At 40.7% G+C, this 27777-nt stretch overlaps 1 protein-coding gene across 3 annotated transcripts in view; it reads left to right on the top strand.

Moving 5' to 3' along the window:
* LOC133124178 (gamma-aminobutyric acid receptor subunit gamma-3) overlaps positions 1 to 27777 on the top strand; it is a 258881-nt gene that overhangs the window by 165494 nt on the left and 65610 nt on the right. For all 3 annotated transcript variants that reach the window (XM_061235139.1, XM_061235140.1, XM_061235141.1), the window contains exon 5: positions 1889 to 1971. In XM_061235139.1, coding sequence (XP_061091123.1) covers positions 1889 to 1971 — 83 coding nt within the window. The remainder of the gene's footprint in view (positions 1 to 1888; positions 1972 to 27777) is intronic.

Below are 27777 nucleotides of genomic sequence, written 5' to 3'. Positions count from 1 at the left end.
ACTGCACTGGTCCTGCTCCAAGCTGTGTGTGAAAATCTGCATGATTCACATCTGCATAAAAACAATCTCTGCACACAGGAATCTTCAGTAAAAGCAATGGGTGCAATGCCCTGCTGAAAACAAAACAGCTCAAGCTAGGAAACAGCTAGGAAACCGCTACCAGCTGGTAGCTGGCATGACCCAACAACTCATACCCAGTTAGACCAGATTATGGTCAGCTTGACCAGCTCAATTTTCAAGCTGGTCAAGATGCCATTGCTGGATTTTATAACAGGAACAGGGTGTCTACTGAACATTGTCTACATCAGAAAATATTTTAATCATTTACAAAAGTGATATACATGATCTGAAAGGCCATTTTAGGATGTCTATGTCCAGGTCAATGAGCTGGAATTCTTTGAGTGGAACATTTCACACAGCCTGTCACCAACTGTATATTGTGGAATATACCGTATCCTGCAGTGAGCACACACTACTCAAGCATGACCTCCCCACTCTGGTTCATTCTATTTCCTGAATTACTCCCAAATATATGGGAAAGGAACTTGCTGTCTTTCAGACTCTCTCACTCTCTCGCACAAACACACACACACACACACACACACACACACATACGTACCCACACCTGACCCAGGTCTCACACTGACAACACATTGAATAAAACACAGTGCACCCTGCTAGGCCAGAAACTGCAGTCAGACAAAACATGTCCTCTCACAGCTCCAGCATCTGCAGTCTCACAATAAACCTCACAGTTACACCGACTTACATCTGTTGCGCATAGCAGCAGCATGTTTACTACCCACCTCCTGCCTATCAAAGCTAATAGAAAGCAGAGATAACTCAGAGGTTGCAGGTTAAATTCCCAAGTGAGACAATTCTATTATACCCTCGAGCAAGGTGCTTAACCTGAAATTCTTCAATTACTACCCAGCTGTATGAACAAATAATATGGAGAAACTGTAAGCAAACTGCTGTAATGTAAGTTGCTCTGCATAAGGGAATGTGCTAAATGTAAATGTAATATAACTTATGTGTATATGAATGCACTAAGAATAACATTTGCTCTATCATCTTTTATAGGGTTGATTTTTGCACTAACCAGGCTGACTCACACTGATTCGAGGGCATTTTTACTGGTTTGATTGGTTCAGTCGTCTAGCAGTCGCAGGGTTGCCGGTTCAATCCCACATTGGGTGTGTCGAAGTGTCCCTGAGCAAGACACCTAACCCCCAAATGCTCCTGACGAGCTGTTTAGTGCCTCGTGTGGCAGCCAATTGCCTTTGGTGTCTGAGTGTGTGTATGAATGGGTGAATGACAAGAATCTATTGTACAGTGCTTTGGATAAAGGCGCTATATAAATATGATTAAACCATTTGCATTTCACCATTTAAATCAAGTGTGAGTTCCTGGTTACAACAAAAACAAGTGGGCCCTGAGGACTGAGAAACACTGTGCTGTTTAATATTGGAGATGTATGCCTCCTATACCAGACAGTGAAATCTCCATTCCTCTCAAGTCAACTAAATTTACACAAAAGTGCCATTCGGTAAAACATTTTTAATTCCTGAAACACCTCTTCTTTGACAACACTACGCAACATTCTTGTTACTCACAAGGTTATGGCACCTATTTGAAGGTGGCAATTCGTGTGACAAGGTGGTTGTTTTTCACCCCCACATACAGTGCTAATATTATATACATATACATGCTTTGCTCTGAAAATTTTAATGATATACACATAGAAGATATGGTCTGATTTATGAGCTATTTATATAATATTCTCATTAACAGTCTGCACAATTAGCATTAGTTACACTGGTGCGTCAAGAAGAGGGGGCTGAAATAGATTTTAAAAATTACTCCCGTTTCTCTTTTCTCCTCACAGGTTGACCATAAATGCTGAATGCCAGTTGCAGCTGCACAACTTCCCCATGGATGAGCACTCTTGCCCCCTCATCTTCTCCAGCTGTGAGTACGTAGGCGGGTGGTGGGCTACCCCCCTCCCTCCCAGCCAACCACCAGTCAACCAGACAGCCAGCGTTAACACTAGCACTAATTTTCTTTGTGATAATATGATGATATTTCTTCAATATTTAGACAAAGTGTGCGGTTACATTATTATTATTAACAGATTCAGATGTATAGATAAGACGGTTTATGCATTCTTTTGTCTATCCATCTAAGGTTCTAATGGCATGCTGTTTCAATATTAAACCAAGTGGTGAACTCCATAGATGGTTGAACATAAAGTGCCATTACTGGAGCTCTTTAAACTACAATGAGTAATGTAATCATACCCTCAGTGGGGAAGACTGCATTATTATATAGGGGCTCTTCCACTTTTGGTGCTAAAATCAAATAAGAAGAAGAAGCCATACTGTATTGAACCCTGCGGGGAATTGACCCACTGTGGGCTCAACAAATGTGCAGATCTTATCGTGGCTACACCATAGGCGCAATGACAAATTTCAAGTGACATATGCTGTTATTTGAAACGTTGTCTCGCTGTAACGGCCACAACCTCCAATTTCCGATAAATTACGAGAAAAAAAGGAGGACAGTTTTTAATGAATTATTAATGAATTAATAATTTATTAATTTATTAATTGCCTATTGATAGCTAGCTAGCGAGTAATGTTAGTAGGAAAACTAATTGACCGCTGCCTCAATCTAAATATTAGCTTGTATTTGTAAAAACAACTGCATGTAGACTACATAGTAAATAAGTAGTGTTAATTATGTTATTATTAACGTATTCCATTATAAATACAAAAATCAGTGCTGATCTGTCCTTGGAATCATGTAGAATCGGCGTTCTTTAATGACAGCAGTGTGACGACATACAGTATAGCTGTATAGTGGGGAAACCACCACTTTTTTCACGTCTATCAGTCTCTGGCCAGTTACATTACATTGTATTCGTGTTTAATGATTGTGCTGAACTTGCAGTGATCTGTGTAAGAATTCCAGCCTTTATTTTATATGAAAAATAACTTCATGTCAGCAACTGCTTGGGAATAATTCTAGCAAAGTCACCATGCAAGTCTCTGCAAGACAATGGGGTCTGATTTATTAGAAGTTATCAAGGCAATAACATAGTCTTCTATAAAGTAGTACTTATTTAGTTTGTATAATGCATATCATTTATCTTTACAGATTTTCTAACTCGACCACTGGGCTATGAGTTCCCTCGCCAGCCAGCTAGGTAGCAAGTAGCCTATTGCCAAAAGCTGTACAAAGGTTAACCATACTGACTGGCTAACAATCCATGTGTTACCGTCTTGACGATCATTGTCCCCACACTTAAGCTACTAAATACACCCTCATCATGTTAATAATGTGGAAATGTATTTCTTAACTTTCTCATGCCTTGCACACATTTGAAAGTCGGGAAAAGTGACTACAGTTGCCTTTAATATTTATGTCATTTCAAAAAGGGGCAGACCACTGTACATGACTTTGAGGGGAGGGGATACAGCAGAAATTAAAGAGGCCGCCCAGCCTTTCATTCCCATGAAAGGAAATGTACTGTAATGGAGACACAAATGGGACCTCTCTGCCAGCTTTGTGGTTTGTGGTTCTAGTTCCCCTGGATCAAATTCTGGTAGAGGAAATGTGTGTTTTTAAGCAGTGGTGAACCTCAAACTATTTCCCTGCCATGCCTTGTTAGTGTTTCTTGTATGGTCTATACTCTGCTTTGTACTTACAACATTTCTCTTGCAGTTCCAGTTCGTTAACATTCTGTACTCTACACAGACTCTCGTGCATTCCGCAGACAGATTATTCCATTATTAACTGACTACACACTGGAGTTACTCAGTGTTCCAGATTTTCAGATCAGAAGATCAATCAGAAGATTACTTTTTACAATGTGTGATTTTCCAGTCCTTTGTTACCAAGCATGATTTTATGACTAGCTTTAAACTACTGAACAATACTTAATGTTCAATGCTGAAAGAGCAGGAATGCTCTTTGAAAATATTAACAGAATGAAATGAGTCCTTGTTGATACAAGATACATTTATTAGGGCTTTATTGTTTCTTTTCAAACTCCAATCAGATTTGACTATGGAGTTACAGTATAATTAAAAGTTGAAATAAAATTACTGCAGATACCATTAAACTGCAAAAATGTTGATTGAACAACTACAAGCACCCCATTCAGACATGATATGAAGGCTAAGGAGAGCTTCTTCGTGATTGATATTTGCAGCCTATCTGTGATTCAGCACATTTGCCATAACTCTATGCGTCCTACTTCGTCCCGAAGGCAGAATGACGTGATAAGATCTATGCACTAAGAAACTGATGACTCCAATGATGGAGAGACAGGCCGTTAATGTATTCATGCCCATAATGCCTCAGACTGAGACAGGCAGCAACAATGCAAAGAAAGACAAGCTGATTGGAAGATTTGTCCCAAAATGAGGGGTTTGGAAAAAATCTTTGTGGAAGTTTCAAGCATATACAAACATGAATGGGAGTTAAAAATAAATAGGATTTTAAGAGGCAAACAAATTTGTTTGGGTGTATTTTCAGGAAGATTTTGTGTAGATTGAAATCTGGAAATAATGATTTCAAGGGTTAAGATTATGTCGCAGGATTGTGTGGCAACGGATGGTTCCTGTAATGGTGGAGAACAAGGGCCAGGCAAACTTCATACAGTAATAATTAGAGTTTCTTGTTTTATTATAATCAAAGATTCATTTCCATCTGTTTTTTGTTAAATTGCATAAAGCCTAATGATAAAACCAAAACATACAAACAATCAAGCAATCAGGACCATACAACTGCCTCCATTCATAATTGCACAGAAATGTAATGTATAGCAATATCCTGCCAATATTGAATTCAAATATAGAATGAAATTATTAGGTCTATATTCTCTGGTCTGTAATATAAATATATTATGAAGTGATAAAAGATATTAGGCTCAATTTTGGTGATAACGTAGTGTAAACAAGCCTGGGTGCAAGTGGAATTGCTAGTTCAATCACAGGGACTCCGGAATTAAAGTTCAAAGATTTATTAATATTTTTTATGTATCATATAATTTGAACTCCCAGTGGGTGGAAAACGGAAAACCCTCAAATAGTGGCGAAAAAAACTCCCTGATGGGAAGAAATCTCGGGAGGAACCCAGCTATAGAGAGATGTCCATCCTGTACTGGCCACGGTCGTGCCTCTGTTAGTTAATGTCCGAACCACACTTGCATGCAAAACCCGAAGATTGCCAGCCTCGTCGTTTCACCGTTCTGGGACCAATATACATGAAATCTTTTGGTAAGGCAGACGCGCTGTTTGTTAGGTTTTTTTTGAAGCGTTTTACAGTTTCTCATCCTATTAGAACACGTCCTACTTTTAAACGGACTAGTGCCTTTTCCTAAAATCGGGTTTTCATGTGCTACGGTTGTAATTAAAATTGATATTTTGAGAACGAGGCCCCGTTGAAAATTAATGGTGAAAAGTTCAATTAGCCAGTGACTATATAATGTAAGGCATTGTGCACCTGCGAGCCACGCGCCTCACGAAACATATGGATTATACATTACAATATGGATTATAGCCATATGGAGCCAAAATGGAGTGTGAAAAATCAGGCACTGTTTTTTTTCATTTAGCTTGTGTGTAGTTCAAAGGAATACTTTGCTATCTCGAGACCTGGTCCGTATCACTGTTTTGTCATTGCTTGTATGACATTACATCCCTGTCCATCTTTGCAAGCCAATATCAACACCTGCTGAAAATGACACCTTGAGCTAGGTTTTGAAACAGTGGTTGACCAGTTGGACCAGCTCCATAGGCTAATCCCAGAATTCCAATGTGTCCAATCTTAATACCGTCCACTGTAACAGTTGTATGTTCTTGGCTATTGTCGGTTGCATCTCACAAACGCTAATTCAGAACCATTTCTGTACATTAGTGAAATGTAGCCTATGCCATATGGCGCTTCATATGTCGCGAGTGTTCGCATTGGTAAACAATTATTTACCACTGTAACATCTGTAACAAATGTATTGGTAATAAATATGCCATTTGGAAATGCTTGGTTGAATAAATTAATCCATGCATGATTTATATAGGCTACTTGAATTACTGTAGCTGCCCTGCTTGTTAACAGTCATACTGGTTTTATGTAGGTTACAATCAGTGGCATCATTTTTAAAAGAGCAGCTAGGAAATTTTCATTTCTGCTGAATTTTAAGGGGGAAATATGACCGATTACTGAAATTACTGATCATTAATGGGTGTTATATATAGCATATATATATTTCCGGAGCTCAGAGTGGAGGAGGGTGGTAGTGGAGTTAAAGAGTATGCACTTTCCGGCTAATGGGATGCACTCGTTGTCAGGACAGGCTATTTCCGACCGCTTTCAAGATGGCAGTTAGCTCAGCTTACATTAGCTATTGATAGCTAACTATCTTGTAAGCTACTAGTAGCTAGCGATACAACTGTACAAAGCTATAATTAAGCTAGTAAACTTAAATACAAATATTTTTTTACACCAACTAATGTGTTACTTCCCTAGCTATCTTTATCTATACTTCAGGCTTTTGTTGCCCTGCAGCTCTAGGCTCTGATTTTGCTAAATATCATTTGCACATTATGTCTGACCCTGGATAAATGAGTAACATCCTTTACACCACAAAAAACAGCATCTCTGCTTAGTCTGTGACTATTCTATCCATCGAATGTCTATCGGTGTGTCTTGTTGGAATAGCTAGCTAGCTCTATGCTTCTATGCTTAGCTTGCTAGTCTATATTGGCTTGGTGATAAATAGGACCATTTAGCTATTATGGCAACTTCTAGCTAGCTCGCTATGTTATTAAGTCCTGTAAAGCATATTTTTTAAATTTAAAATATACATTAAACCAACAACAGCAGACTAGTTGTCACTACCAAGCTTACAAAATGACATTGCCTTAATATAGCTAACATTATCTCCAGATTTGCAGCTATCATCAACTAGCAGATCCTGGCATGAGGCATGACATTGTCTCTGTTCATTATGTTTCCCTGCTGCCACTACATTGATTACATGGATAGCTAGCAATATAGGCAGAGCTAGCTACTAACTGTCTTCGATCATGCTGTAATGTTAGCTAGTTTGGACAGTAGAGTTAGCCAGAATTAGTCACCGATGGTTGGTTGGCCATGTGGCTAGCTTGCAAACTTATATTTAGGTAACATGTGTAGTCAGCAGCTATTGAAATGATCTTGTGATGGAGCTCCCCAAATCCTAACCATAACTGTTAGTAAATTAAAAAAACAACAGACCCTCGATCAACTTCGGGCAATGTTGCTACGGCAAGCTGGAAAGAAAAAAACACAATATGCTCACACAACCCTACGTAAGTTTCACCACATGCAGTGCCATGTAATTCCAATGGAGGGAAAAAAGGTGAAACTGATGCAGGAGTAGATGGATGCATTTTTAAATATGGTGGGTGGTCTTTATTTTTCCGAGATTCTACATGTCCTGGAGCACCTGTTAAGACGTGATCATGAACACCACTACGTACCAACATGTTACCTTTGAATGCAATTCACTCATGATTATCTGCTTATATAAGTACACATATCATACAATGAAATACTAAGTGTTTATAGACAAGTTTATACAGTTATATACAAGCATTTTTAATAATGAAAAAACTGGTTTAAGCAGGTGTTGCGGCTGAAAAGAATGTGGCTTGTGTGTGCTGTCCTTGTACTCTGCAGTGTGATAAGAATCTGTCCATACCTGCTTTGGAGAAGAGCCCTGCAACATGAACCTTGAAACCCAGATCCAAAATTGTTGACTGATTCCAAATTTTGTGCAGTAGTACCAAGTCTAGAAGTCAATATACCCACCAAGTTTTATGATGATCAGCCATTGTTATGCTTTTCCAATGGCAGCTGAAATCTGAGTGGGCATTCCAAGCTAGGAGAAATTAGGGATAGGCAAACAAAATACATCCACTGTGAACTGTCACATATATGCCATACAACGCCATACCCATCCCTCCAAAGAATCCCTTGGTTCATTGGTTCATTTTAAACTAGACCTCATTAAAAAAAAAAACCAGAGAACAAGAAATACTGTATACTACAAATGACTACATTTTCTCTTTGTTCCGAAGAATGTTGAAAAAAGCCCAATAAGGGTGCGTATTCCAAAATGAATAAAGCTATCAGCTGTGTGAAACGAAAAGGATGATCATTATTAATCATGGGTGAGTTCTCCCTTATTTGAATAATGGCTGACATCCAATATATTTCACTAGGCAGCAGCAGAGAAAAAATAATTGAAATTTAAAATTGGTCACATCAGTGAGCTGTTTCCGTCTCATTTTCCCAGTGCCTCAGTACACATTCACAAATGATTCATGTTATATTTATGTTTCATTCCTATCGAAGGAGTAAGAAGTAGCTCCACGCACAAAGCTAACCTTAAAACATCGTGTTCAAGCAGTGTACAGCGAAATGCCACTGACATTGCAAGTCTCCTGAATGACAACCTGAGAATCTCTCATTTTGTCAACCCTATTTATCTGTGCCTGCAGAGTGTACTATATTTAGTATAGTCAGACTTTGGGATATGGACAGTCAAACTATGATATGGATAAACAATTACATGTTGCAAACATTTAAAAAAAATTAATCTATTTTACCCACAGAGTAACACAATAGCCCCGATATGAGCCATAACCGTTCATGCATCTACGGAGATTGCACAACATTACTCTCCTTTTAATAGGCTACATTTGCATTAGATATTTTTAGTCATTTTGCAGATGTTCTTATCCAGAAAAACCTGCACAACTTATATTTGTAAATGCAACACATGTATATTTATACAGCCATGTATTTCCCAAGTCTAGTTTAAATTCATTGCTCAATTGTACAACAGTTATGTGCCACATGGGAATCAAACCTGCAACTTTGAAGTTACAAACCCCAGTTCTCTTAAAATTATACTGCCCAACTTTGCTAATGTAAAATTTAACCCATTATGGACAATGGAAAACAAATAGAAAGGCCTAGGAATCACTATGCCTTTAAATGGTTATGTGCCTTGAAAAACGGTCATATGATCAAATACAACGCTGGTGTCGCATCACTCTGTTAAGAGAGATGCAACATACAGGTTGCATCCGCCCATAAGAGATGTAAGTTATACATTTAAAATTTACTCAACTTGTAAGTTATAATCAAGTGAGGCCTATGACACTATTTGAAACAGACCAGGGGCCTCATTTATAAACATTGCGTAGGCACAAAAGAATGCGTAGGCCACTTTCTAAGCAAACTTTGGCATTTATAAAAAACGAACTTGACGGGAAAATGTGCAGTTCTCCACGGAAACTCTGACCCATGCGTACGCACATTAACTGGAGAAATGAGAAACTGTGCCTTTTAATGCTTGTGATGTAAGCCCAGGAAAACGGGAAGTGAAACAGGATGTAAAAAGGTATAAAGATTTGCCGGGAGTTGTGGCTGGGTATGGCTGCTGTAAGGACGTGCTTCGTCCCTGTTATACTTATTAAAGTGTTGCATTGTTGAATCTCGCTATACGGGTTCTCTCCCTTCCTAAGTGCAACACAACATTTGGCGACGAGAGAAGTCGAAAATGATACACAACAGATACCACTGTGTAAAATAAATCGAAATTGATTGTTGTTGATTGTACTCTTAAAGGGTTCTGATTTTCTGCATGTTTACACTAGGACTCGGAACTATACTGTCCTCTCAGGTCCTCTGCACTTGTTCTTGTGTTTAATTTGCACTTTGTTGTACGTCCTGATTGATGCTAAATGCCATGTAATGCCATGTAATGTAATGTAATGTAATGTAATGAAATATTACCTCTCACGTATCATATATGAAGAGTTAATTTGCAAAAACGGATAAAAGCCTCTCTTACAACGAATAAACAAACAGCTGCTTGATTGATGCTCCCTGGAAAAAAAATATGATTTAGGATGATAAATATAAACGGAGATGTTGTTGTAAAATAATCCCTCAAATATGTAGACGAATTGTTAAACAATACTTCATTTTATTAAATGTATTCTCATAAATAATATGGTGAACAGTCGGACAAATTGCGCTGCACTGATGCCGTTTACAATGCGTCAGTCGGGCAGATACGAGTGCATAGTTTCATATATTGTTATCATATTCATATATTATGTTTTATAATGTGTTTATTGTTATGGATTTTTGTTCGTTTTATCTCTTAATTTTGTAACTGCGTTTTCAATGGTGCTAGACAAATAACGTGTATTACTATTATTATTATTATCATCATCGTCATCATCACATTCGTTGTGCAGAACTGTTCGTCATTTACAATCAATCAGGATAATTCCCACACCTGTAGCTTTTCAGAGGCAATCAAATGGCTGAAATCCCTTTTCTTGGCCTTCTTTTCAGCGTTTGCCATTGTCGTCTTCGTGAAATGCATATTCATTAGGGGTGTTTCACTGCCTATTTATAGGCAACTGTGGGCGGGACATGAAGCTGGCAAAGTTGCGCCACATTTACAGTTGATTGTGATTTATAAAGGAAAACTGGCGTGGGACGTGCGTATGCACTGTTTTATAAATCAGAATATTTTTTTGCGTACGCACGTCCTAGGTTTCATGCTTACGCAACCTTTTGACATGAATCCTAAGCACAGTTTTATAAATGAGGCCCCAGGTGTTTGGCAGTTTTGTCAATGTTGTTGAATTTTTACTGGCCTCAGCTCAATTGAGCTGGGAGGTATTTCACAAAACAGGATTATTGAGTCAGCTGGATAACTGTACTGAGTAAAACCAGGAACAAGTCTTTCTACTTCAGTCCATGTTCCAGATTTATGAGGGTTCTGGCATTATCACCCAAAGCAAATATACAAATGCATATTCTGTGGATTTCCCCCAGACTTAGCTAAATGTGTTATCAATCTGCTCTGTGTCTTTCACACTGACACGTTCAGTATCTTATTATTTTAGTTTTCGAAACAATAAAATAAGATCACACAGTCAGTAATAAAATGTTTTTCATGATATTACCCCAATTATGGTTTTAAAGTTTAATGCTGACTTTTGTTTTTCCCCTGACATTTTTATAAATAATAATATATTTCAAAAGCATTGATTGTTTGGAAGGGCCCTGAGGGATGTGCTGCCTATGAAAAAAAAAAGACAAAAAAAAATACAAAAAATAAAAATATATATAAATATATTTACCCTGAAAAATGCTGCTGCAAAATTAGGCTTCTGACATTAGTTTCAATAAATGGAACAAAATGGGGATGAGTGGTGCTTTTTGACTCCCTACAGCAGAGGTGTCAAATCTTATCCTAAAAGGGCCGGCGTGGGTGCAGGTTTTTGTTTTAACCCAGCAGTAACACACCTGATTATACTAATGAACTAATCGTGGCCTTTAATCAAGACCTTGATGAGTACAATCAGCTGTCTTAGTCCTGTGCTAAAACAACAACCTGCACACACACCGGCCCTTTCTGGATAAGATTTGACACCCCTGCCCTACAGTAACTGGTCACACAACCCTTTTTGTCCTTCCAAGTTAGCACTGGGTAAAAATATCACTGTAGTATCACTATATTATCTATACTTAATGCACAGTAACATTTTCAATGTTGAATCAACTCTTACAGAGTACATATGGTTCATGTTGCCTGAAATTAGTTTTGGTTTATGTTGTTGATATTGGTGTTCCTGTTATTTTCCATAATGTTTGGGACAAAGATATACAGTATATATACACTCACTGAGCACTTTATTTTACTTTATTAGACCTACTTATTCATGCAATTCTAATCAGCCAATTGTGTGGCAGCAGTGCAATGCATACAATCATGTAGATATGGGTCAGGAGCTTCACTTAATGTTCAACCATCAGAATTGGGGGAAAAATGTGACTTTGACCGTGGAATGATTGTTGGTGGCAGACAGGGTGGTTTGATTTCCTGGGATTTTCACGCATGGTGAGAAGAATGGTGAGAGAGGATTTTTACCATAAGGAAGAAAATCCATCAAATACCAGTCTGTCAGATCGGAAATGCTCTTTAGCAGTCAGGCATGGACCTTCCGCAGAAGACTTCACGAACGGAACTAGATAGGCTGCACTGCAAGATACAAACAACTTGTTAGCTGCTAAAGCAGGAAGGCCAGGTTACGCTTTGCCGAGTTCTGGAAAAATGTAATGTGGACAGAGGAGACCAACAGGGACTGGCTCAATTGGTTTAATTGATGACAAGCAATTGGTTGTTGCAAGCCTCTCCATTGAAAATGAATAGAATGTGTTGTTTACATGATTCGTACAACAGGTAAGGACCACTTGGAAATTTTGTTCCTACATAAGAAAAAATTCTAAATACTAGGAAATTGTGTAATGTACTATAATGACCGATTTAAGAACAACTCTTTTTGTTGAGTGGCTCCAAAAAATACTGCTAAAACAACAAATGGGGTTTTCAAAGCCCAAAACTGGAAAAGTTTTGACTGGCCAAGTGGATCTGAATTTAATTGAACATCCATTTCATCTCTTGAAGAGAACATTTCCGGCAACTATGGAATGGAATGGAATGGAATAGCTTTATTGTCATTGCACAGTACAGAGCAATGAAATTACAGTTGACAGTTTCATCCCGTCCAAGAAACATACAGAGGCCATTTCGTGGCCAACATGGGGAGGGAGACAGGAGCAGGAGAACTATCATTAGATAAGAAAGAAACAATGGGGGGAGATGAGGGAAAAAAATACAACTCCCCAAACTGGGCTCCTTTAGGGGGGCCCAGTGTGGGATTAGGAAAAAAACCTCGGCACATAAGCAAACAATTAAACATCACAACAAGAAAACTCGAGACATGCACATTTTGGTATTGAAAGGTCTCAGGGAGGAGAGGTGTCACAGGTCAGACACTAGGGGGAGCGCGCAGCCACATGGCGCAACGCTCAACTCCCCAGCAGACTGCTCTATGATAGGGAAAGACTCGAGGGGGCCGACTAAGGCGTTGAATCCAAGGGTGTGTGTCTTTGTGTATGTGTATGTGTGAGCCTCTGGACTTCGTCACCGCCCAGGCCAACAGTGTTCTCTATCGGTGGTGAGGATTGGAGACAACCTTGAGTCCCAAGTGGTGAAGTCCACAGGAGGAGTAGGGAGGGGTGGGGTTTGGGGGATGGGCTGAGCAGCTGTCTGCATACCATCCAGGAGAGTAGAAATCGGCTGTCCAAGGCCGAAGCGGGGGAGCCAACGAAGATAAGCTTGTTTGGGTTAGGCCGACTCTGCAGTTTTCTGCCTGCCTTAAAGTCTCACTGGTTCTCTCGGTCCAAATTAGCCGAATGTGATGGCCCATTCCGAGTCGTTCCAATCCACTTCTCCAAGTCATTATCCATCTTGCGAGTGAGGCGATGCAGTTCGCCTATCGCTTGAGTCTGAGCGTTCATGATCCGACACATTCCCTCAAAGACGGACAGCTTCTCAATTGCCAAAACTGCTGCCAACGCCTTTCGAACTTTGCGATAAACCAGGAACCCACCAAATCCAAACAGCAGGAAACCTGTTATCATAATCCCAATTATATAGACGTCTTCAATATCCTCCACGGAAAGGATGGACAGACACACGACCCTCGGTACCTCATACGAGTCCATGTATCCGGCTGCATGCGTTCCGTCGCGGCAGGCGGGTTCTCCCTTACCCAGTTTTCTCGTTGAGAAAAATTTGATCAATTGCATTGAGAGACCAGCTGATTAGATCCATAATTTCAGTTTTCGGAAAGAGATGCAGAGAGAGGCTCAGAGTTACAGGTTCAGACAGAGACTACACAAGGACAAGAGCAAAGCAGGAGAGATAAGGGCAGGGAGAGAAAGAAAATGCGACCGCCTCCGTCGAGAGTAGCAGAAGAGTAGCCACTGAAACTGAAGCACCAGGTGATGGTCTATGGGTCACGGACTTCAAGCAGTCATTGCATGGAAAGAATATGCAACAAAGTACTCAACTTGACTATTACAATTTTTCATGACATTAATATGTCCCAAACATTATGATGCCCTTAAATGGGAGCTATGTCTAAAAAAGCAAATTTGGTTTCACCATGTAATTTCCACACGGCAAGGACCACTACATACTTTTGAACCTTTTCTGTGAGTAATATTGACTTTTATGACCAAAAATATCTATAAACAATTTGTCACATCACCGTGTCCTCATTTTTGATTGCTTTCTTATGTAATGTAGCTGGAGACTAGATTAAATGCTAGATGAAATTCTCACAAGGCCAGTGCCAGTTTATCACTAGGATATAACATACTCAGGATCCCTTACTGAACTGCTATGCAGCTTCAATAATTATATTTGCTGTGGAACAAAGCAGGAATATCGCTATCTGTTTAAGGATGGAGTACAATATACACTCATTGAGCACTTTATTAGGTATTTAGGACTTATTGTTTAGACTTCTGCAGCTGTAGCCTATCCACTCAGAGGTTTAACACATTGTGTGTTCAGAGATGCTCTTCTGCATACCACTATTCGAATGTGTGGTTATTTGCATTACTGTCACCTTCCTGTCAGCTTCGACCAGTCTGGCCCTTCTCCTCTGAACTCTCATTAACCTGCCTGCAGAACTGCTGCTGACTGGATGTTTTTTGTTTTTTGCACCATTTTCTAACTCAACTGTTGTATGTGAAAATCCCAGGAGATTAGCAGTTTCTGAGATACTCAAACCACCCTGTCTGGCACCAATAATCATACCATGGTCAAGAGTACTGAGATCACATTTTTTCCTCATTCTGGTTGATGTGAATATTAACTGAGGCTTCTGACCCATATCTGCATGATTTTATGCATTGCACTGCTGCCACACGATTGGCTGATGAATAAGTAGGTGTATAGTTGCATATCCGACTGCATTTGCACCAGAAGAGCATTATTCCAACTGAGGATTTCTGTGAAAACCACAGCTGTTGCTATAGCAATGTAGACACGTGGATTTAAGGGGAGGATTCACTCCATTGCTTTAACTGCTAGAAATGAATGAGGTTTGTGAACCCTGTAATATTTAATTTACTCCTACAAGAGTTGTCTTTGAGGCAGGATCTTACAGGCACCAAATAGCTACAGCCACTGTTTTGAGGATATCTATAAACTGAGCATGGTTTGATCCAATTGTTTTGTTTGTTTTTGTTACCACATACCCTCCCCCCAGCTGATCCTCCACCTCCGTGAACTGAACCGCTACCTGAAAGAGCTGCTGTTCAAAATTCTTTTCTCAGCTTGTTGGCAATCTCCAGAGATCAGTGGCTCACCAAGCAGGATCTGAAAGTAAATTTCCATATTCCAATTTACCCTTTATGCAGAAGGGAGGGACGACAAGTGCATGGTTCATGGTTCTGGGCTCTCCCTGGCACTATGGACATTCAAGTGTTAAATTACCTGGATGAATAATTTGTTTGTGCTACATCCAGAGAACACATTATAATGGACGCAAGATTGCTTTGTCTTATATCATATCCAGTACCTGGGTCTCTCCCTCAAGAGGCAGTTGACCCCCTCACAGGAGGGAGCCTTCATTGAACTGCCCCTAAGTGTGGCTATGATGAGGGCTCAGCTCCCTCAGGAGAGATTCAAAAATATCATGTCCCACCTCAAATGTTTTCAGCTGGGCGGTGGTGTTTCTATCTGGCACTCCAGGATAGAAATGCTCTAACCCAGGTCTCCTTATGCCAGCCTCACTGCTGGGCCCACTTGGCCTCCTCCATCTCAGCCCATTTCAATGGTGGTTCAATTCATACACCAGAGTCAGACGGGTGCTAACATCTCCTTGCATGGTAGCCCTGAGAATTTGGTGCTCCCTGACAGAGGGAGTGAGTGTGAGCAGGTTCTATCACAGTCTCTCTGGAGGGCTGTGTACAGTGTACAGCATATCAATCAGGTGGAGTTCCGGGCATTTTGTCTGGCCCTCTGGTTTTTCTTACCTCATCTGTAAGGTCAACATATCCTGGTTTGATAAGACAGCTCCACAAGGGTGGCCTATATCAATCATCAGGGGGGTGTACGGTCTTGGCATCTGCACAGAATTACCTGAGAGCTGCTAATATGGGCCCAGGTCCGTCTGCTCTCACTGAGAGCAGCCTATATCCCTGGAACCCTGAACACAGCCATGGACATGCTCTACATGGGTGGCCCACTGGGGGGAATGGAGGCTTCCCCCTCAGGTAGTGTAACAGATCTGGGAGAGGTTTGGTAAGGCACAAGTTGACCTATTTGCCTCCAAGGAAAATACCCACCTCTCCGACTGGATCTCCATGTTTGCCACCCCCAGACAGCTCAGCCAGGACGCCGTGGCCCACCCGTGGCTGCTACTGACACTATGCCTTTCCACCATTACTCCTGATTCCTGCAACATGGGACAGTGTTCAAGTCCCCAGCACCTAGCTCAGTCTTCTGCTGTCCTTCCTCTCAGGACATGACAACTCCCTGGCCTCTGAGAGGCGCAGGTGCAATGCCTTAGGCCACAGTGAGAACATGGTTTGGAGTGCTAGAGCTCCCTCCACTATCTTCTCCAACCAGATGTGGTGGCACATTTTTTGCTCTCGGTATAGGGACCATGACGCCATCCCTGATTTGATTGGCAGGTACTAGCTTTGTACTAAGTAGTGCAAATGCGTCAACAAATAATGTCGCGAGGGGGGCTAAAATACTGGAATTGAAACCAGAACAACAGTCATTTAGTTCTCTGTAGGGGACTGCACTATTATGCAGTCAATAGAAGCCTATATAAAATGGCAGAAGTGTGACTGGTGCTCTTCAATGTTCAGCAACTGGCTCAAAGGAGCACTTATCAATGCTGATGTGTGTGTGTCACAGCACACTACCAGTTCACTATGCTAATTTCACAAAGAAAATGTTGCTAAGCCATTCCAGCTTAGGTTTTAGGAGCATATTATGGAGATAGAGTATATGTAGGCTAGAGTATGTGTACTTTTGTTTGCTTAGTTGCCTACCATTAAGACCATTTTCTTGAAATATTTTGGTTTCAGTGAAATTATCATAAATGTATACAATTTATAACTAACCTACAATGTGACTAGAATGTTAACCATGTGTTTTACACAGAGATTCATGAAATTGTTTAAAAAAAAACTACACAATAAAGCTGTGTTCGATTCAGAGTCGGAGGTCGGAATTTCCCAGTTTAAAATTCTAACTACAGACCTCCAAGCATTCCAGGTGCATAACACAAAAAGCAAACAGTCTGGCAGTGTGTAAACACTTGAACTGTTTGATTTCTGTGGTGATGCAATGACAGAAATATACCAGTAGCGCCCTCAGGATTTATTTCCAAGGTAAAAAGTAAGGGTAGCCTAACTGTGGACACCACCTAGCCCATTAAATAGATCTAACGTATCTATACAGTTACAACAGCCATTACCAATTTTACCATGTCTTTAATCCACTACTTGAACACTGCAATGAGATTTTAAGATGTGTGACCGCTAAAACAACAAATACAGTGGGGTGCAAAAATGTGGGCATCCCTGAAACAAATGTGACCATCCCATTTTCAAAACGGTTAACTGTGTAACCAATACTGCTTATGTCTGCTAGGGGTTGAATCTTGCACTCAGTGAGCACTTTATTTGGTAGCCCTGTACACCAGCTTGTTAATGCAAATATTTAATCAGCCAATCATGTGGCAGCAACTAAATCCATAAAGCATGCAGACATGGTCAAGAGGTTCAGCTGTTTTTTAGACCAAATGTCAGTACGGGGAAGAAATGTGATCTAAGTGACTTTGACCATGGAATGATTGTTGTTGCCAGACAGTGTCTAGAGCTTGCAAAGAATGGTGCGAAAAACAAAAAACATCCATTGAGCACCAGTTCTGTGAGCAGAAATGCATTGTTTGTGAGACAGATCAGATGAAAAGAGCCAGACTCATTGAAGCTAACAGGAAGGTGACAGTAATGCAAATAGCCACGCATTACAACAGTGGCTATATGCAGAAGAGCGTCTCTGAACATACAACGGGTCAAACCTCTAAGTGGATAGGCTACAGCAGCAGAAGATGTCTGAGTCTGAATGTTTACTAGTCCAGTCACTCCCTTGGCTGCGTGCCCCACTATTCGGGTGTTTATGGTAGTTCCGGGGTTCAATCTTCCTTCCAATCTTGCATTCCTTACTTCCTGCTTTCTCTCCATTTCACAGGGTTCCTACGCAGTATGGAAAAGTATGGAATTTGATTTTAGTCATTTCCAGGTCTGGATAAGTATGGAAAAAAAGAAAAGAGTATGGAAAAATGTTTGTGTTTCCAGACTATTGACACTAATCTGTTTTCTAAAATATAAACTTCAGAATTTAAACAACAAAAAAGACAGTACAAGCAGTCTTTTTCATGGCATTTGGAACAAGCAGCCAGCGCAGCCAAAATGTTTGAGAGCGCAGGCCACAACTACGCGTTGTGATTCAGGGGAACCGTGCTGATCCACGTCACTGCAGATATGTTTGACAGTGGAACGAGTGTGGACTGAACGGCCACAATGGGACAGAGCAAATTTTCAGATAGCTGGCTCGATAATCCTAAATACAAAGCATGGTTGTCGAAGGATGCCACATTTGAAAAAAAAGCTAAATGCAAATTATGCGCAAAATCCTTTGACATCTCCAATATGGGCGAGGCAGCAATAGTCTCCCATATGCAGGGTCAGAAGCACTGCCGTCTTGTCACAGCGTCGTCTACATCCAGACTCGCATCGTTTTTGTCCCAGCCAAAGGAGAGACCGAGACCGACGAAAAGTGATGAACCTGCCAATGCAGCTAATAATGAACGGTGAGAATTTGAGCTAGTGAGTCTAGCCTTCAAATTACTTGCTAACATGAGCTGGTGAACTGAAGCTAACTTCAGATAGCTAATCTGAGGTGTAGTTAGCTTTAGTTCGCCAGTAACGTTAGCTAGTGTCAATGTCAGTGATCATGATTTGAATGCATGGGTCTGTTAGCTAGTGCCAGTGAAATATAACCAGAGTATAGGGTTAACTAATGTAGGTGGGACCAACCTGGAAGCTATACTGTTTGAGTGCAGAAACAATGTGATTCCTTTCTGACAGGGATAGCAATGGGCTTTCCTTCTCTAAATGCCTTAAATTCTGTTTATTTAACATGGCGTAATGTAGAAAATGAATGTTCAAACAAACCTATGTTAAACAACCACGGTTTTGAAACTGAAAGTGACGGACACTTTTGTCCGTCTACCACTGCAGTTCCATTTCTGGCCACTACGCATTTTGGCGCTGTTGCGGCTTATAATTAAGCCTTACCATAGAGAAGGAATCATGGGAAAACACAGATGAACGAGTATTCTTTAATGATGCACAGTGTTGACAAGTGGTGGCTAGTCGACTAATCGACTATTCTGTGAGACCCCTAGGCTTCACCACAGTACACTGACATATTATCATATGACATATATTCTCTATGTGTCAATTCAGTGAGTAGGCTATTCTGTATTCATAACTGTTGTATGTGAAGCTATTATGTACTTAAGTCTTTTTTTAATGTTTGTACTCCACCAAATGAACCTCATTTGGTCTTATTTTTTAGTGTCACAGCTACAGCTACATCCAGTAGCTCAATGAAGACATTTGTGAGTGGTCCAGAAGTTCTATCTGCGGAAGTGTACTGGGCCCTCGATGTCATGGAGAAGCATGGCTCCTTCAACAGCTGTACTGGGAAGGGTGACCTTTTTCGTCTTATGTTTCCAGACAGCAACATTGCCTCCAAGTTCTCCTGTGGGGATGACAAAACAGCTTACCTGACAAGCTTTGGTATTGCACCACATTTCTCATCACTGCTTTTGTCAAAAGTGAAATCTGCTAGTGACTACGTTCTACTTTTTGATGAGAGTTTGAACCGCCCCCTCCAGTTAAAACAATTAGATGTGCACATACGCTTTTGGGATGGAGACTGTGTAAGGTTTTTAGACTCTCATTTTCTCGGACATGCACGTGCTGATGACCTCTACAAACCACTACGCGACACCTGCAACACTGTTGGGATTCATGGCATATTGCAGCTATCAATGGATGGACCAACTGGAAGCTGTTTGACACACTGTCCAGGGACTTGGAAGAGGAGATTGGCTCCAAACTCCTCAACATAGGGAGTTGTGGACTACATATAATGCACAATGCACAATGCACAATGCTGGCAGCAATACAACAGCTTGGGACATTGAGCACACTCTACATAGTCTTTATTGGCTTTTTAAGGACTCCCCAGCCAGGCGTGATGATTACACCAAAGTAACAGGTTCAACTGTTTTCCCTCTCAAGTACTGTCAACATAGATGGGTAGAAAATGTCACAGTGCTAGAAAGAGCCATTACAATATGGCCACAGATCCAGACATATGTAACTAATGTTAAGGCCTATGAAGTACCACATCTGAAAAACAAGTCTTTTGAGTCTGTTGAAAAGGCATGCACTGACCCCATGTTTTTGGTAAAAGCCAACATCTTCCTCTCCATTGCTCAAGGGTGCCAGCCTTTTCTAATAAAGTATCAAACTGATAAGCCCATGCTACCCTTCCTGGCAGACGATCTTTTCACCACACTGAAGCATCTTCTCCAGAGATTTGTTACAGATGATACACTTAAGAGGGTGAAGACTCCAGCGAAGCTCTTCTCAGAAGACTTCAAAGATAAAGCAAATCACAAAGATGCCTCCCTTATCAACATAGGATTTGTTGCAGACAAACTACTTTCAGAGTTGAGGGTGAGCAAGAAGGTTTCTGAGTGAGATGTCCTCACGGTTAGAAAAGAGACCAAGGAGTTCCTTGTCACAGCTGTGACAAAGCTGCTGGAGAAGTTCCCCCTGAGGTACACACTGGTGAGAAACTTGGCATGGCTGGATCCACAGAAAATAAAGGAGAAGCCAGACCTTTGTGAGAAACAACTGAGGGTGTGTCTGCAGATAATCTCCAGTGCTGGACAGATCAGAGAGAACAAGTGTGACACAATCCTCAACCAGTTCAGGGACTTCACTGTGATCTGCAAAACGAGTGAGGATGCCTCACAGTGGCCCACTGGTGCCCACTCCAGACTGGACACCTTCTTCCATGCACAGCTGGCCAAAGAGCATCCATTCAAAGATCTGTGGCAAATCGTCGAAAAGGTTCTCCTGCTGTCCCATGGCCAGGCTTCTGTGGAAAGAGGGTTCTCTGTTAATAAGAACATCACTGTAGCAAACATGAAGGAGAGAACCTTGATTGCCCAGCGGGTAATAGTAGACCACCTGCAACACGTGGGTGGGGTAGCTAATGTAGGGCTGACCAAGGAACTGCTGCAGTCTGCTGCCTGTGCAAGACAGAGATAATGTCGAGGACCCGGCCCTAGACCCTCCTGATGAGAGATTGACGGGGGATGGGTTAGAAAGGAATGCATTGTTAACCCCTCGCACACGCCATCGAGGTGGTAGTAAGAACGCCCGTAAGAAGAAAAATATGTGGTTCAGAGAATGAGCAGCCATACTTGTCAGTAGAGGAGTCTGAAGTCGGGGGACTTAGATTTAGGGTTTTAAGGAGCAAGGTTAAAGTTCTGACTGAGAATACCCCAACCCTACAGGGGAGGGGCACAATGCCTGGCTAAAGAAAAACAAAAATAAGGAAAACGGAAGGGATGTCAATACCGAAAGAAAATTAATGATTAATGGCGGATGATTTACACTCAGCTATTGGCTGGATGTCCTTTGTAGATCCCTTAAGGCGCCACAAAAAGGGGCACCTGAAGAGGGTGTTGGGATGGTGGCAGGCTTTAACCCTCTGGCTTGCATGAGATCAAAGTTTGGAGGAAGTCAAGGAGATTATGAAACTGACACAGACACCAGTGATGAATAGGTTCATTAAAAACAACATAAGGGCTAGTGTTTTTCCACTCGTATATTAAGATGGTGGAAATTCCCAAACCAGAGGGGCCCATGAAATAAAATATTGGGGACAGTTCTTTTGAGGTATGAGAAAATGACAATTGGAAAAACAGAAATAATTAATATGGTCATTAAAAAACAGGTTATATAAGAGATAAATGTCTTCCCGCTTGACATAATGGGGGCATTTCTTATCAAAAAAGGTACACTTTTGTATGCAAAAAAGATATATAAGGAATAAGCTTTTAGACCTTAGAGCAGGATCCCAGAATTTGGCTTCAGAAGATATCTACGAGCTGGTGAAGAGAGAGCAACACAAGACAGCTGTAGTCAAGCTGGAGTGGCGCGCTCCCTCTGCGCGCCACTCCAGGATATGGATATGGAGAGAGGAGTGACGTACGCGGTGCGGACTCAGCCCAAGAGTTGTGACAGCAGGACTGATGTCGAAGAGGTGTTCACGCGCATCCTTCATCATACAGAAAAGCTGGTGAAAGAGTTAAAGGGCTTTTACAACATGCTTGGAGCCGTGAACTGCACCTGGAGGCCAACAGATGGGACGCGGGGTTCCTCCACGCTACAGAAGACCTTCCTGCTGGACCCACGCAAGAACCTGAAGCCTCCCCCCCCTAACCTCAGTGTCAGTGAGGAGAGGCATATGCTGCGGCTGCACTGCAAAACCCCCGACGTGTTCGAAGAAATACCAGTGCACATCCCAGACAACAGGCAGGTGCAAAGTCACGTCTTTCGAAAGTCTGGGTCCTGATCCTGCCCCAGATTCCCAAACCAATGCAGCTGTTCAAAGAGCTCATCAACAGCAAGGAGGAGGGATCAAATCCCGCAGAAAACGAGATGGCTATATTTAGGGCATGAGTGGTAATTATAATCTATATTACTTGTAGAAGTAGGAAAAGTAATACATAGAAGTAATACATTATAAGTTTCCTTTTATTTTTATGTCTTTTATTTTTTAGAAAGATACTATATACGATATAAATAAGTAGTAGACTTTAGGGGTGTTCGTACCCATTGTATTAATGGAAGTTCAGTAGCTTTTATCTCCGTGAAGGGGGAGCCATAAGATAAGGTAAAGGCCCAAAGAGGAGGATGGATATTGGAGGGGTGTACCTTGATTTTTAAACATCGTGGTGGAAAGGTAATTTAGAAAGAGCTAAGAGGGGTATATGTAACTTGCATGTGATTAGCAAACTGCAAAAGATGATATGTACACTGTAATCTGTACAACTCTATTCTTTTGCTTGATTATAATAAAATATATCTTACTATAATCACGCCTCACAGCAAGGAGGTCCTGGGTTCGAATCCCCGTCGGCCGGGGCCTCTCTGTGTGGAGTTTGCATGTTCTCCCCGTGTCTGCGTGGGTTTCCTCCGGGTACTCCGGTTTCCTCCCACAGTCCAAAGACATGCACGTTAGGCTGATTGGAGAGTCTAAATTGCCCGTAGGTATGAGTGTGTGAGTGAATGGTGTGTGTACCCTGCGATAGACTGGCGACCTGTCCAGGGTGTATTCCTGCCTTTCGCCCAATGTATGCTGGGATAGGCTCCAGCCCCCCCGCGACCCTGATCAGGATAAGCGGGTTCAGATAATGGATGGATGGATGGATTACTATAATCATATGTGACAAAGAGTCTTTAGAGGAAATACATTGAATACAGGACATCGATTACCAGATTTGCATCACACCCTTCACTTCGAGACTGGGCTGGAAGTTCAGTAGAACTTACCAGGGCTCCAGGACGTTCGGAGTACTTGATTTCGTCCCCGAGACACCTCATGGTGAGGTACTGCTCGTGGGAACGTGAGGTCTGAGCTCGGCAAGGGGTCCGTGGCTCACGACAATACCATGTGTACCTTGATGAGGAAAAGAAGAAGAGGGAGCACACACAACAAACACAGAAACGGAAGGTAGTACAGGATGAGGTGGACCAACTCAAGATGAAGAGAAGAAAGCTGCAGACCAACATAAATGCACTTCTGACATCTGCAGATGAACTTGCAGTTGAAGCAGAAGCCACTGACAAGATATCTGTGCTTGCGAAATCTAATGCTCTCAGGAAAGCTGCAAAAGATAAAGAGCAAGAGCTAATGAAATATGACAAAGATATTGAAAATAAAATAAATGAAAAAAAGAAACTTTGAAGGTATAGCCTAGCCATGGCAGTACAGGTCAGACCTGTGTGTGCATGCGTGCATGTGTTTGTGAAGAGGGACAGTCAGTCCCACAGTGGTTCACACAGCACTTTGTATTTTTAGAGAGCAATACGATACGATATAAGTGGGGTTTGAGGGTAAAAACACGTCAGTGGGAGAGTGTTCTTAATGACTGATGATTTTACATTTTGTTAAGGTCTCAAAAGGCATTCTTTATTATTACTAATTATTATTTGACTATTTATTTGTTAAACAGTGTTCACAAGTATGTTTTATGTTTTACTCCATCTTAACAGCCAATGAAGCAATGTCAATGTACTGTAGTTATCTTCTAGTTCCCTGGTGAATTGTACCTGAACATCCCTTCTGTTACTATAGGGGTTGAAGGTATACAGTTGTTTATTGCACTGTTTTGCATTGCAGCTTGAATAAAATGCTGTGCATTGAACTTCTCTGGGCTTGGTGTTAATTGATTTGTATGAGCTATAGTACCTAGCTACAATCTTATGGCAATTATTTGGCAACATTATAATAGCATAGGCTACTTAGTCAGATTTTAACATGCATGTTAACAGTTGGATTTAAAACCATTTATTTACATAAAAAGCACCTAGCTATTTGTACTCGAATGTCAAATATGGTCTGAAAAATCTACCGAGAAGTCTGGAAATTTGAGTCTGGAAAAGTATGGAATTTTGAAATGGAAAATGTGTAGGAACCCTGATTTCATGTTTGTACATAGCACTAATATACTAATCCCAACTAACATAGAATTTGTACAGGACTAATTATACTAACACACTAATATGTTTGTCAAACTAACAAACTAACATTCACTAGTTTCACTGGTAATCACTTAACTAACTTACTAACGCATCTCCAATTTCAATTCTGTTCTGTAACTCCGCCTCCCTATTCTATCACTCATTACTTGCTTAGTTTCAGCGAAGTATTCGCACCTGTCTCTCTCTATCTCTGCATCTCCTGATTCTCTGCAATTGTCTACTCTCTAGTCCGGAGCCGTTTGTATTACATGTGTGTCATTGTGAATCCAGTCCGCATTTTTGTTTCGCCCTCGTTATTGTCCTATTATCCTTTCATGTGTCTCACCTGATGTTTATTTGTTAGACTGCCCTCACTCCCCTGTGTATTTATACCTGTCCTTTTCAGTTGCACGCTGCTAGTTCATCTTGTCCTGTTTTCTTGTCTGAGCCCTTGATTCCTTCCCCCAGTTCTAGCCTCCTTGTTTCCTTGTTTCCTTGTTTCCTTGCTTCCTTGCTTCCTTGCCCTTGCCCTTGCCCTTGTTTATCTCGATTTCTGGTTCTGACCCCTGCCTGCTTCCCTGGACTCTTCTTTGCTTTGTGGATATCTGTACCTCTGCTTTGTTGGACTGACCCCCTGGTTTTTGACCCTGGCCTGTTTTTTGACTCCGCTCTGTCTGCCCCTTTTGGAATTAAACCTGCCATTTTTCTGCACCCCTGTCTGCTTTTGGTTCCTCTGTTCCCCCCAGCATAACAAAAGTACGCAAAATCTACCAGTAGAGCCTTATGGCGCTCGATCCAGTGGAGGTGTTCATGAGCAGTTTCAGCCAAATCTACTCGCACCCTGGTGCTTAATGTGTGTCTCTCTCGCTCTATAACATAACCTAAAAAAATTATCGCTACATCTCACTCCCAATCCAGGGGTGCCACAATACATATGAAGATATTTTTTGGTTGGTTGCTTTTAATCTTTTTTTTTTTTCCAGTGCAACCTAGGACATCTGGCCTCTGCATCTCCAGTCCCTATCTATTTTTCTCTCACTCTCATTTTTTTTGGCAATATACGATATGCATCATGCCAACTTTACTGGCATGATGCATATTGCATATAGCCAAAAAAGGAAAAATACAATAAACAAAGAATACATGTATTTCATAAACTTAAAGGATAATAAACTGCTTTGAATACTAGGCTACATAAGTGTGCTTGCTTTCATGTATATGTGCTGCTGCCTCAGAATTAGTTGATACGTAGCATTGAACGATAGTAAAATTAACAGTTGGCCTATATTTTGTTGACTACATTAAGAATAACAATAAGACGTGTCAAAGGAATTCAGAAAAGAAGATTAATCAAACAAAATGATCAAAAGGAGAAAACCTTACAGAACCTTACAGTGTAGGCTTGGGGTAGACTAGGGCAGTGGTTCCCAACCTTGGTTCTGTTTATGCTGGTTCTTGTTCCAACCAAAGTTGCAGTCCCTGAATTTTAAAAGGCTGTTAGTGTTACTTAATGTGCTTTTCATGGGAATAATTTACCCTCTTAAGACATATCATGTCTGAAATAACTATGCATGGCATGAGGAATATGAATCCTATGCTGTGCTTATTGTGCTTTATTGCAAACAATTACATAAGAAAGGTAACATCATTTTATGATGATCAAATGAAGATAATTCATAGGCTCCTAATTAAGTTGTTAAACACATGTTTCAGTCTGATATGTTTCCTTAAACCTATTAAAACAATGCAGATTTGGCTCAACAAAATTATTAGTTTTAATGACCTTGTGTCCTCACTTTTACCAGATAGTAGCCTATTGATTCACCCTAGTCTTTAATTTGATCAGTGAAATAATTTTGTTACCTCTTTAAGTAATTGTTTGCAGTAAAGCCTAATGAGCACAACATAGACATCAAATTGTTATCCTTCATGGATTGCTTTGAAATAAACCCTCTAGGCATGAAAAGCATTAAATGAAGACATATATTTTTAAAATAATCATTCAGAAAATTAATATAATAAATAAGAATAAAAATTCTGTGCTTGGATTTTGATTGGGAACCACTGGCTTAGGATATATAAAATAATCTTAAAATAATTTTCTCTGATTGTTTTGAATTTTTCATATTGAAGGAAAATGTGCATCTCTGTCTCAACCTGAAGGTTGGGTCATTTTAGGACTGACTGTTGCAATTAGTGCAATGAGCCTAATTCTGCCCTGCTTGAATATTTTATTTTATCTATTTCTACAGAATTAAGCATATAGGGTCTCTGTTGGTTGTTTATCCCATGTAGTGTACTCAAGTTTACTGAGTGGACCCCTAGGCAAGATCACACTTCACCAAATTCTAATTTCAACTCCATGGACTGACTGAATAATTGCGCTAATATTATTAATTAATTTTATCTTCTGGGCTAAATCATGAAGTAAGTTTCTTCTTCCAAACAGAGAAACACGTTTTAGATGAGTACACGTTATGATTATTGACTTTCGATCACGAGTGTTGTGTGAGTAATTGGATCATTATCTGTGATCGGAGAATTGCCCTGCTTTATTTATTTATTTTTTAGATTAGCTCCAGTAGCTTCCTGTACTGTAACATAAAGTTATTCCTCCCCCTTCGATGAGTGAAAATTACTGGATACTATTTTCCTCACTTGTCATTTGTTCATGTCAAGAGACATTTTTATTAAAAACAAAAGTCACAGATATGCAAAGAATCAGCTAGCTGGCATTGTTAGATCTAAGTCGTATCATTTATATTCAAAATGCGTTGGTGGCGAACTAAGTGGAATGTTCATTTTAAATTGTTCAACAGTAACTGTTTGCTGCAAACGTAGTTTGCTGTGAATGTTCGCTGTCTTGAACACGCCTCTGGTAGGAACTATAGTCAAACCTTATCTGCTGTATGTTCCGGG

The sequence above is a fragment of the Conger conger genome, chromosome 3 (assembly GCF_963514075.1).
Source record: "Conger conger chromosome 3, fConCon1.1, whole genome shotgun sequence".
Classification (NCBI taxonomy): Eukaryota; Metazoa; Chordata; class Actinopteri; order Anguilliformes; family Congridae; genus Conger; species Conger conger.
The sequence above is the reverse complement of the archived record's forward strand: the minus strand, read 5'-3'. Positions and strand labels throughout refer to the sequence as shown.